Raw genomic sequence first — 12,682 nt, forward strand, 5'->3', positions numbered from 1 at the left:
ATGAAAAGACATTCCCTTTGTGCTATTAAGGAGAAATATAGACAAGGATACTGGGTTAACGACGTATTTCTCCTACATAGTATTACTGAGGCTCCTGTGCGCCCACCTAAGTTGTTCACACCCCACCAAATGAGTAGGCTCTCCACGCCATATCATAGCAGTTGGTTATATATCTCTTCTTACTTAACTCTCATTTATTTATTCTAATACTAAGAATACATTAGATAAATTATTCCATTAGATACAAATGTTACATGCTGCAGATAGTGTGTACAATATGCAGGTAGGCTCGAGTGATTTGGGATGTTGACGACTTTTAGTGTTAGACTAGTTAGACTATTGGGTCATTGGGCTATGAAAAGACAAGTTATTAATTATAGTTATTCAAAAATAAAATATCCACAGAACCAGGAAATGAGTAGCTGTAATTAAAATCAAATTTGGTTGGGATGTCAACAGAAGAGAATGCTTTATGCAGGTAATGTGCTTAGAATATATCACCTTGTTTTACAGACAATCTGTAGCTACCCTTCCAGTCAATAAACGGTCGATGGAAAGGGATCCAGTGATCAAAGCACATTAATTAGAAATATGGTGCATAGCATGCAACATCAATGAGCAATGAGATATTTGCAACTCCCCCATGACCTAGGTTCGTACTTAACGAGAACAAATTAACAGCAACTTCAACTACATTTCAATTATATCTTGCACTGGAATGTTGGTACTCTGGATGGCTTCTCAGTTTTCATGTATAGTCTTTCCTCTGACTGGACAGCACACAAAAAAAAAGCCTTTTACTGCACTTGTACATGTGCCAATAATAAACAAAACTAACAAAGGCAGTTCTTTTTTAGGAGGGCATTCCTGGGGTGAGTGCTTCCCTGTTGAGTATAGGAGCAGGGAGGTTCTACTGCAGTTGTACAGGGTCTTGGTGAGACCACACCTGGAGTATTGCGTACAGTTTTGGTCTCCTAATCTGAGGAAAGACATTCTTGCCATAGAGGGAGTACAGAGAAGGTTCACCAGACTGATTCCTGGGATGTCAGGACTTTCATATGAAGAAAGACTGGATAGACTCGGTTTGTACTCGCTAGAATTTAGAAGATTGAGGGGGGATCTTATAGAAACGTACAAAATTCTTAAGGGGTTGGACAGGCTAGATGCAGGAAGATTGTTCCCGATGTTGGGGAAGTCCAGAACAAGGGGTCAGTTTAAGGATAAAGGGGAAATCTTTTAGGACCGAGATGAGGAAAACTTTTTTCACACAGAGAGTGGTGAATCTGTGGAATTCTCTCCCGCAGAAGGTAGTTGAGGCCAGTTCATTGGCTATATTTAAGAGGGAGTTAGATGTGGCCCTTGTGGCTAAAGGGATCAGGGGGTATGGAGAGAAGGCAGGTACAGGATACCGAGTTGGATGATCAGCCATGATCATATTGAATGGTGGTGCAGGCTCGAAGGGCCGAATGGCCTACTCCTGCACCTATTTTCTGTGTTTCTATGTTTCTAACCCTGGCATTGCTTTGATAGCAAGTTAAGCCACTCCTCCAGAAATGCTTTGAGAGCTGGTTCAACCATACTCTGGTTCACACACCCCGAGAACGTTGATTGAATCTAACACTTAGAGACTTGGTTAAACTGCTCCCCCAGGCTGTCTTCTTCTTCTCATATGCAAGAAGAAGGTATGTACAGCCTAAAATTGTAGGACAACTTGTTCTATTTGATCTTATTTCATTGACCCCAGGCTGTCAAAACTATCAAAGAGCTTGAAAGGACACAAAATACTGGAATACCACAGGCAGACAGCATCTCTGGATAACATGGATAGGCGACATTTCGAGTCGGGACCCTTCTTCTGATAATTTCAAATCACCGATCCATGTTCTCCAGAGATGCTGCCTGACCCGCTGAGTTATTCCAGCACTTTGTGTCTTTTTTCCACATTAGATCTGTTGGAAATTCATGCTTTGCCAATGGATTCCAACACTGGGGCACAGTTGGAATGAAACAAGTACTTTTCAGAATGTTTAGCACCTTCTGTTTCTGACTAAATGTTCAGCATAAACAACCTGGTTTGTCAATTCGGCCCATTTTTCATTGTTGATAAAAAAGATATGCACCACTGAATTAGTTAATTGGGTTGTTCAGTGATTTCTCAGTTCATTTTGAGATTGCTGCAGCTAATTCAGGAAAGAAGCTAATTCAGGAAAAAGTGCTCTCTCTCAATTTGTAATTTAAAGAACACACTGGATGAAATATGTACCAACTGCAGAGACTCCTGAAAAAGCCAGTGAATTTTAAATTGTTATCAGAATTTTCTGAATGTATGGCAAACATCAATAGGGTTCATACTGGTTTGCAATTCGATAATATGCATATTTTGGATTTACACAGATTATCACAAGTGCTATTGTGTTATCTTTTGTAGTTGTATCAAGCCAACGGATCCAACAATAGCCTGGTCTAAAGATACTCATACCAACTTCTCAAGGGCAGTTAATCATGGATAATGATAGCTTGTCTTAACAGCAATACTCAAATCTGAAAGAATAAAAGACACAGAAGCAAAACAAGTACATTGAAGAGTCAAAAGACACCAGAAAGGAGAGAGAGAAAATAATAATGCTGGACAGAGTAAAGTGAGAAATACACTTCAAATCCACAAATAGTGCAATTGCATAATAATTGTAAAATCATCCAAATAACACCACCCAATAGACAGGCAAGAGACAATTAAAAAAAAAAGAGATTGAATTACATAGTTGGACAAAATTCCAACTGAAGTGGTGGAACCACCGCACAGAAAGAATGGTCTCCTTTTGTGCTGAAATTTTCACTGTAATATCACACATCTTGGAACAAAAACCTACTTTTGGTCTCTCCTGTACATTTTGGAATAAACAGAACAATATTGTGCAAACAAGATTTATTAAGTAAATATCAAAAGGAAAAATTGGACTCCTGTACAACTAGAAATAGTGGAAGATTTGTAAAATCAGCCAATAAGTTCTGTTTTCTTTCACACAACTGATATGGTTCTTCATAAGCCACTCCTGACTCACTGCTGCTTTGTAGCCATCACCTTCAGCCAGGCCACTGGAGAACAAGAAATCTTCAACACGCATACTCATATTCAGATTTGGACAATGGTGATACTTGTTCATGTTGGCTTCTGAACAGAATGTATTGGCCAAACATTATTTGAAGTAATTATCTTTTTCTTTACCTCCTAATCCCATTCCCATTCTAACAGGAAACAAAACACAAATAATACATCTTAGCCTGTTATTACAGCTTTCCTCCAGACTGCAAAAATAGTGTTCAACAAACTTGCATGCTTACTCAAAACAATAGTTGTGTGCAACGTTTCTCTGGTGACAAAATTACAGTCTAAAATTTAAAACAGTTCCGTCAATGGTCAATTACGCAATTCATCTTGCATTTGATGGCCATTTCTCAATCAAACTTCCTGGGCAGGGTTTAATGGTGAATTAAGTTAAATATAATTTATTTGTCCCACCACAGAACTTGGACCAAAATTCTGTTCAAAGAAGCCAACAGGGACACATCACTGAATATGGTCAGGTAAAAGTGGTGATACAGTTGGTGCGTGTAACCTGATAGACTGGCTGCCATCCACAGTATACATCAATTCTTCAAGTTCAATACAATTTGTCAGGTGGTCTCTCAGATTCCTTTCTTCCATTCTTCTGACAATGCAGATAGACGATTTATTCAGGTTGCCCTTCCTCTTTGGGGGGTTCGAACTGTGCAAGCTGAGGAAAACAATTTGAAACACTTTAGAGCTTTAGTTCATATTCCACAGCCGATTTCTGCATCAGGACCATGTACTCAAATTAGCTGGTGAAAAACCTGGAAACAGCGCAATGCTCTTGGTATAACAGATTTCTAATCAATGTCTCATTAAAGACATGGATTGCATCATTTGTAAATGGAAATTAACATTATAAACACAAATTTCACAGTAACTAACTTGACGCTTGCAAACTTTTCCACTGGGTGGCACCAGTAAGTGGCTGCCTCGTCAACAGTCCGTCTGTCCTTTCTTCGTTTTTTGTTACGTGTTAAAGAGTATGTTTTAGTATTCCTTGGTTTGTTTTATGTGGGGGTTTGGGGGCCTGGGGGAAACTTTTTTTCAATCTCTTACCTCGATGGAGATCCGATTTTTTTCCGTATCGTATTTCCGTCACACCTGCGGCCTAACATCGTGGAGTTGTGCGGCCTTTCCTGGAGACCGACCCGGCTTTTCAACCGCGACTTACCATCGTGGAGCTTGCGATCCCTTTGCTAGGGATCGACTGTGGACCGCTCCAACCGCAGGCCTGTGGACTCTAACATCGTGGAAACCGCAGTCCCTGGTTAGAGACCGATTAGAGTGCGGAGAGTTTCAACCGTCCCGAAGAGGGAGTTTCGATCATCCCGACGCGAGGGCTTCGTATCGCCGACTGCGGGAGCTTTGATGGCCCCGACTGCAGATGGTTTGACAGCCTCGACCGCAGGAGAATAAAGAGGGAGAAGATTGGACTTTATTACCTTCCTTCACAGTGAGGAATGTGGGGAGCCGCTGAGGTGGATGTTTATGTTAAATTTTATTTTATGTGGCTGTGTGTCTTGTTGCTTTTCACTTAGTATGGCTGTATGGTAACTCAAATTTCATTGGTACATGTGACAATAAACTGATCTTGGACCTTGAACTTTGAATAAAATTATTTCAAATATTTTTGCTTGAAGAAAAGTTACTGAGGCTGGAAAGGACACAGTTAGGAAGGAATTTCGATCTCAATTTAAAATAGTATTTGTGTTCATGGTATTTGTCAACATGGATTGCAGCAGTTTAAAGTGGCAGTTCACCACTATCTCAATGGGATTCACAGATGGTATTGCCATTGACCTTACCAGCAACAGTACATACCCAGAGATAATTAAAATCATAATTGTATTGTGGTCACTGCTTGCATTGTTGTTTAGACATTGAATTCATTTTTCAGGAATCATTGGTACGAATGCTTAGGAAATAGGGGGTTAAATTTGAAAGTATTGGGCAATAAACTCCAGATCACAGTCTGAACTATTTGGATTTTAGACAGATTGCAAGACAAAAGATGTGGCTCACTGATTGGTATGGGAAGAGGTCCTTCTTATGAGCCACTAGTACCAGTCTAACAAGGAAAGAAACAGTTGGACTTTGTCCAAGAATTGAAGTAAGGCAAGTGAACATATCCTACAGTCTCATCACATTGAATAATTTCAAAGGACTTCAGATAAAACCTGAAATCTATTACCTTAGCTTTTAATTCCTTATTTTCCTCGAGCAGGGCCTCGTATTTCTGCCTCAGTTCTGTCACTTCAAGTCGTAGTGTCTCCACATCTGCAGTCTCGGGACCTGTGGTTCCTAAATGCCGTTTCAAGAAACTAATAAGTTAAGGAAAAGTACAAAACACCTCTTAATACAATGAAAGTGTCACATCACCCCAGCTACATGATTTATGGAAGTGAAAAAATGATGTATGTAATAACCTTCCGTGGTAGACTCAGTAACTTGATGATTGAGCTAGGGCATTGTAAATGGAATAAGAATATAGCATTATTTGAAAATACCTCGATATCACTATCCGTATGTTCACATTAATTAAGGGAAAAGGGAACAACAAGATAAAAACATCAAAAAGCACAGTAGAGCAGATGAAATATAAAATAATGGTACATGAAGGAAATAATTTCTGCAGTCACAATCCTGAGGAAATAACCCCTTTGTGTGTGATGGACATTGAGGACACTGCTCCTTTTTAAAAGGCAATGGACAGCCAGCCAGCCAGTCACTTCCTGCATGGAGCAGATGGAGGAAGATACAGATAGTCTCGACAGATGGGAGAAACAGCCTCTATCTGCAGACAGGAAACTTTCAACCAACCGATCGTAGAATTGCAGCTCCTCGTTGCTGATGGAAGATTGGGGAAACTATCTTTTATGCAAACATAGAAACTTTCAGCATACAGAGATTGCAATTAAGGTTCACTCCAGGTTCCTGGTAAACCATTTAACACAAACTGGAAATTATTACCAATTTTCAAGAAAGTTATACACAGGTTCATTAATGCCTTTCATGCAAGGAAATCTGTTGCCCATGTTCTAACTGGTCGATATTTACATAATTCCCACATTATTTTATACCCTCCATTATCTTTTGAGAAACATCCTGCTACATCAAAAATGCTTCAACAAAGCAGGCCATCACTTCCTCCCAAGGATAACCAGAGATGGACAATTAACTTTAGTCTTGCAATGTAATCTACATCCAGAGAAAGAATCAAAGCTCTCCACAGTTGCTTGGGGCACTACTTAATGTCATCCAAAAAGAAATAATCTATCTGTATAATAAAGGATACTCCATTGCATTGTTGGGCTTCTCTGGCTCCTCATAGAGTGCAACCAGCACTGGAAAATAAAACAAATTTCATTTTGAAAATTACAGTCAAAGACTAAAATAACACCATCAAGAATCAATTTTTAAATAACCTGGTCAAGAGAGTCAGTGTACTATGTTTACATATTCTGTTGTGCTGCAGCAAGTAACAATTTAATTGTTCTATATGGGACATATGACAATAAAACACTCTTGAATCTCTTGACCAGGTCCAGAAGTGATTCCACAAGGAAGCCCCTCGATTGCCACAATCCCCCATCACCGCTACCAGCAACATTCCTGCAGCTCCACAAAGATCAGGAGCAAGGTTTGCCATGCAGCCAAGATTCAACAGGCAACCCATTCAAATGCAATTTCTCACATGTTTTGTTTAGTTTAGAGATAGTGTGGAAACAGGCCCTTCAGCCCACCGAGTTTGCACCAACCCGTGATTCCCGCACACTAACACTATCCTACACATATTAGGGACAATTTTCAACAATTTTACTAAGCCAATTAACCTACAAACCTCTATGTCTTTGGAGTTTGGGAGGAAACCGGGGCACCCGGGGGAAACCCACACAAGTCACAGGGAGAAGGTACTAACTCCGTACAGACAGCACCCAAAATCAGGATTAAACTTAAATCTCTGGTGCTGTAAGGCAACATTCTACTGCTGCGCCACAGTGCCGCCCTGTAATATGTCATGTAAATATGGAACATGGCTTCTTATGGGCTTCAGACGTTAAAGGCACCTGGGAGTTTGTTAACGTAATTTAATGTTATCAGAGGGTGTTGCTGTGCAACATTCTCCACCCTAGATCACCAATGAGAAAGGGAGAACTCCATTGCTGATAACTCTCCATGGAGCCCCTTCCCAACCAGATATTAAAAGAGATTGCCTCAAAGTGCCTGACTGACAGACATGGGTGAGGAAGTTGGCTCTCCAATATTTCTGTTATATGCAAAGCAACCCTTTCCTCCAACCGTTCTCTGTCTGATATTCACATTTTTGTTAATCATTTCAGAAAGACATAGAACTAATTTTATATTTCTCGTAAATTTATTCCCAGAATTCCCAACCTCAATTTTTTATTATTCAGTGGCACCTCCAAAACACTTTGGATCCTTGGGATTACTGTTGTTTTTTACAGCACATGGCTAATTCAATCCTTTAACTTTTTTTTAAAACCTGGGCATAGTTGCATCTTTCCGAGCAACAATTCTATTTCTAAAGGAATGTACATTTGTTGAGAATCATGACAAACTTAAACTTAATTTGCAACTATACGAACAGTGAAAAAAGTTTTTTTTACCTTTGGTAAGTGCATCCAACACACCACCTTTTTCTAAATATCTTCGAAATTGTTCCCTTCGGGAATCCCCGGCCTAGTGATTACGACAGGATTGATACATATGACAAACACGTGCCAGTTACACAGTCACATCACTCCCTTTCTCTCCAACCCCCTTCCTCCACCACCCACCAACTCTTGACTCTGCCCTCACCTGCACATATCAGTCTTTACTATGGTACCCGTCTCCTTTCAACTCCTCCTTTAATATCCTGCACCCTACCTGCTATTTATAACTCCACCACTTCTCTCAATTCCCTCTCCTCTTCCCCCACCCCACTTATCCATCCCTCAATCCTCGACTCCCCTCTACCACATGTGCCCTTCATATAAGCACCCCATATCTCACTCATCCAATTATCACTTTACCCCTCCACCCCGTCACCCACCACACAATTTACTCTCCCCTTCCTACTACCCCTCCTCCCTTCCCGTGTCCTTCAACCCCTCCGTCCATTCTCTATGATTGTCCCTCTCCCATTGCTTTCTCATCCCACTACCCCCCCTGTCCCTGTCCCCCTCCCCCATCCCTCTACCCATCCTTCCCGTTCCTTTACCCACCCCTCTCACTACCCCTCTTCTCCCCCCCGCCGGTCCTTCTCCCCCCCCCCCCCATGTCCCTCTACACCTCTTCTCCCCCGTCCTTCTACGCCTCTTCTCTCCCCCACTCCTCCCCTCTACTACTACTACTACCACCACCCACATCCCTCTACCCCCCTCTACCCCCACCCCTCGCTCCTCCGTCAGACTACACCCTCCCCGTGTACCCGTTACACCCCCCACTCCAAACCATTCAGCCGCTTCACCCCCGACCCTAATCCCTCTCCGTCTCGGTCTCCGCCTTGCCCTGTGTCTCCCTCCGCTGGCGGCCCGGTGTCCACAGACGGCGACCGCCGCCTCCCCTCACCCGGTAATGCGCCATCTTCCTCCTCTGCCGGTAACGTCACCGCGCAACGACACGCACGCGCAGCCCCGCGAGTCAACGTTTCCATGGCGACCGGCGCCGCGACGCGGGTGGTGCGCATGCGTAGACTCAGTGGCCCAACAATAGTGTCTTTGCCCAACACGGTCCCAGTGCCCCAACACAGTCCCAGTGCCCCAACACTGCCCCAACACAGTCCCAGTGCCCCAACACAGTCCCAGTGCCCCCAACACTGCCCCAACACAGACGCAGTGCCCCAACACAGACCCAGTGCCCCAACACAGACCCAGTGCCCCAACACAGTCCCAACACAGACCCAGTGCCCCAACACTGTCGCAGTGCCCCAACACAGACCCAGTGCCCCAACACTGTCGCAGTGCCCCAACACTGTCGCAGTGCCCCAACACAGACCCAGTGCCCCAACACTGTCCCAGTGCCCCAACACAGTCCCAGTGCCCCAACACAGACCCAGTGCCCCAACACTGTCGCAGTGCCCCAACACAGACCCAGTGCCCCAACACTGTCGCAGTGCCCCAACACTGTCGCAGTGCCCCAACACAGACCCAGTGCCCCAACACTGTCGCAGTGCCCCAACACAGACCCAGTGCCCCAACACTGTCGCAGTGCCCCAACACAGACCCAGTGTCCCAACACTGTCGCAGTGCCCCAACACAGACCCAGTGTCCCAACACTGTCCCAGAGACCAACACAGACCCAGTGCCCCAACACAGACCCAGTGCCCCAACACAGACCCAGTGCCCCAACACAGACCCAGTGCCCCAACACAGACCCAGTGCCCCAACACTGTCGCAGTGCCCCAACACAGACCCAGTGCCCCAACACTGTCGCAGTGCCCCAACACAGACCCAGTGCCCCAACACAATGCCTCGACTATGTGGTAAAATCATGACTGACTGTTCACAACAGAGGCATTTTCTCCACTTTGAATATACATACTGCAGCATCTGAGCCTCTTTGAGAGAGAATTCCAAAGATTCCTCCTCTCTTTTAACTTAGTTTAAATGGCTGACTGCTTATTTTGGGACTCTGCCTCTTGACACCCCAGCCAGGTGATCATCATTCCTGCAAAAACCATGTCAAACCCACTTCATACATTTCATGAGATCATCTTTCTTCTGCAATTTAGAGAGTACAGGCCAGCCCATTTAATATTGTTTAATAATACACATCCCCTATTGTATATGCACCAGGAATGGAACAATAAAGTTCTTACTCGCTGCATCTTTACAGACATATTAACACATTACACAACAAACAAATGTACAATATTCAATAATACAATAAATTCCAGAATGCAAAGTAATCAGGCCATAGTGGTGCAAACTGAAGTACAAAGTTCAATCTAAACAAAGTCCAGTAGATCATTACCGTAGATCATTACTGAGGTAGGGTTCTACAATGTAGATGGTTGATGGGAAGAAGCTGTTCTTGAACCTGGAGGTCACAGCTCCCAGGCTCCTATAACTTCTTCCCGATGTTAGCAGCGAGATGAGAGCGCGGCCAGGGTGGTGTGGGTCCTTGATTTTATTAGCTGCCTTTTTGAAGCTGTGCTTCCAGTAGCTCCTTTTGACTGTGTGGAGGTCAATAGCCATGATGGACCGAAATATGTCCAACACCTTCTGCAGCCTCCTTCGTTCTTGGGCATTGAAATGATCAAACCAGGCCGTGATGCAACCAGTCAGTATGATCTCTACTGTACACTTGTGGAAGATCGATAGAATATTTGGCGACTTGCCAAGTACTCTTTTACTCAAATACTATTGAAGTAAAAGCCTAATTGTTTGCTGAAACTGTACGTTAAATTCCAGTGATTCACGTACAGTGCACCCAGACCTCCCTGAACACCCACAGTTTTCAGTGTTATACAATTTAAAAACTAATCAGCTTTTTCCACCAAAGTGTTGACATGACATTTTCTACTTGATATGGCATCTGCCTTGTCCTCAGGCATTCACTGAAACCTCACTATGTCCTTCTAACATCCCGGTTCTATATAATCAGCTAATACCTGTACACATAGATACAACTTGGTCCCTCATCCAGATCAATAATGGATTGGGTGAACATTTGGGACCTCAGCCACAATCCCTGTGCCATCTCACTAGTTATAGACTGTTAATCCAAAAAAGACCTGGCTATTTCTCTGGGGGTTTTTCTTTTTGACAATCCACAATCCACACTGGTATATTACCCTAGTCCCATATACTTGAATATTGTTCAATAACTTTCGCTGTGGTATCTTTCTGAACATCATCTCAAAGTCCACTGATTTCTCCTTGTCTATCCTGCCAGTTACAACCTCAATAAATCTCTAACAGAATTTCCAAACATGCTTTTACTTTCATAGATCCATGGTGACTATGTTCCGCCCTTTGGGGACATAATCCACAGAGTAAAGTCGCATCTGGAAGCTGACACCTCCAGCAGCCCTCGCTCAGTACTGTCCTCGAGGGTCAGATTGGATTTTGTGGTCACTTCTTAGAGAGGGGATTGCTCGAACCCAAGAATATTGGATGGGTGGCCCTGTAGCATCAATTAAAAAGATAACTAGATGTGGGATAGCCTGGAAGAGTCCAACAAGCTGAAGTATGTAAGTTTGTTTACAAGTTCCTACTAGTTTGGGGGAGTGCTTCTCTTGCCGAGCATAATCCCCATCGCTGAATGGGGAGTCAGATTACAGTCCCCCACTAGGAGTTCTGATTACACCTCAGCACACAATAGCTCATGTAACTTGCACATTTGTTGAACCGCTGCACGCAGTGCGCAAAGTTGCTGGAGCCATTTGTAGACCTTGACCAAGGACAAACGCCACCCTCCTTGACCAGGATGTTTGTCACCGTTAAGCATGGGGGTAGGTGCTGGTGTCTGGCTTTTCCAAAGCCATGTTAGTTGGTGTGTTTTGTCATGCAGTGAACATAGATGCTATTGAACATGCATCATTTTTATTTTTGTTGAGAAACCAGGTAAATGCTTGAGGCTCACCTGTGCAGAGGAGGGAAGTGTTTACAGAAGGAGGATCTGGCTGCGATGCCTCCACAGATTAATGGAGTTGATGAGGAAGGGAAAGCAATGCTGTGTGTTTGAGGGATCCAACAATACAGGAAGCAACTTTAAAACAAAAGGGACTGAAAGCTGTAGTGGGTGAGGTTCAACACTCACTGCCATTCCCAGATTATTGTTATGCCATCCTAACAGAACAAGATGAGTCGAGGTTAAGGCCAGCAGCCAGCATTTAATTAACGGCTCAGCAGCCTCAGTGGAATTAATGACCTGCTCCTTTCCAGATTATCCAGGAAAACAGATAAAACACAAAAGATAGACCCAAAACACAGCGGGTCAGCATTGTGTGTCCATCTTTGGTGTAAACCAGCAATTGCAGTTCCTTCCTATAGATATTACGCAGAACCAGGATTGGGGAAGTTTGGATAGTCCTTGAAAAAAATTGGGCATAAGACATTGTCGAGTTGAATGCTCTGAGCATGAATGTTCCAGTTAAATGTATATTCAGATTAGTTGAGCAGATTATTGCAAGACTGCTGTTAGTGGATATGTGATTTCATTATGTGATTGTATTTATTTTTTAATCAAAATATGTTTAAAGCCCTGTACTGTATATGCTTGCACCTTCTATAGAGAATGAAACTGCATTGTAACCATGTTCCGTGTCCTGAAATTTGGCCCTCGTGATAAGAAAACAGTGAAATTTGTCTCAATCAACAACGTTTGGGAGTCTTCTGACCCACGTTCAAAAGGACCCATGCGGTTCCTGATCGGGGCCCTGATAAATTCAATATTGTTGCTGGTATGTTCAATATTTAGCGAATGGTATTAGCCCTTAAAGGCACAATCCCCTCTCGCTGGTTCTCCCACAGGTTTCCGTGCCATCAGTGCACAGAGGAGAGGTAGGCTGCTGGGGAGAGGGGAGTTTCACAGATTCACGAAGGGAAACATCCAAATCCT

The 12,682-nt window shown here is 43.3% G+C and overlaps 1 protein-coding gene across 1 annotated transcript; it reads right to left on the bottom strand.

Annotated features, from left to right (window-relative positions):
• Positions 1 to 2,911: 2,911 nt before the first annotated feature.
• Positions 2,912 to 8,776, bottom strand: LOC116987452 (MYC binding protein). The gene is made up of 5 exons (XM_033043509.1): positions 8,687 to 8,776; positions 7,741 to 7,813; positions 6,408 to 6,456; positions 5,304 to 5,433; positions 2,912 to 3,776 (listed from the first exon to the last, which is right to left on the bottom strand). The coding sequence occupies exons 1-5, from the start codon at positions 8,699 to 8,701 to the stop codon at positions 3,732 to 3,734; spliced, it is 312 nt and encodes a 103-aa protein (XP_032899400.1). The 5' UTR covers positions 8,702 to 8,776; the 3' UTR covers positions 2,912 to 3,731.
• Between the last annotated feature and the right edge of the window lie 3,906 nt (positions 8,777 to 12,682).

This window comes from Amblyraja radiata, chromosome 25, assembly GCF_010909765.2.
Source record: "Amblyraja radiata isolate CabotCenter1 chromosome 25, sAmbRad1.1.pri, whole genome shotgun sequence".
Classification (NCBI taxonomy): domain Eukaryota; kingdom Metazoa; phylum Chordata; class Chondrichthyes; order Rajiformes; family Rajidae; genus Amblyraja; species Amblyraja radiata.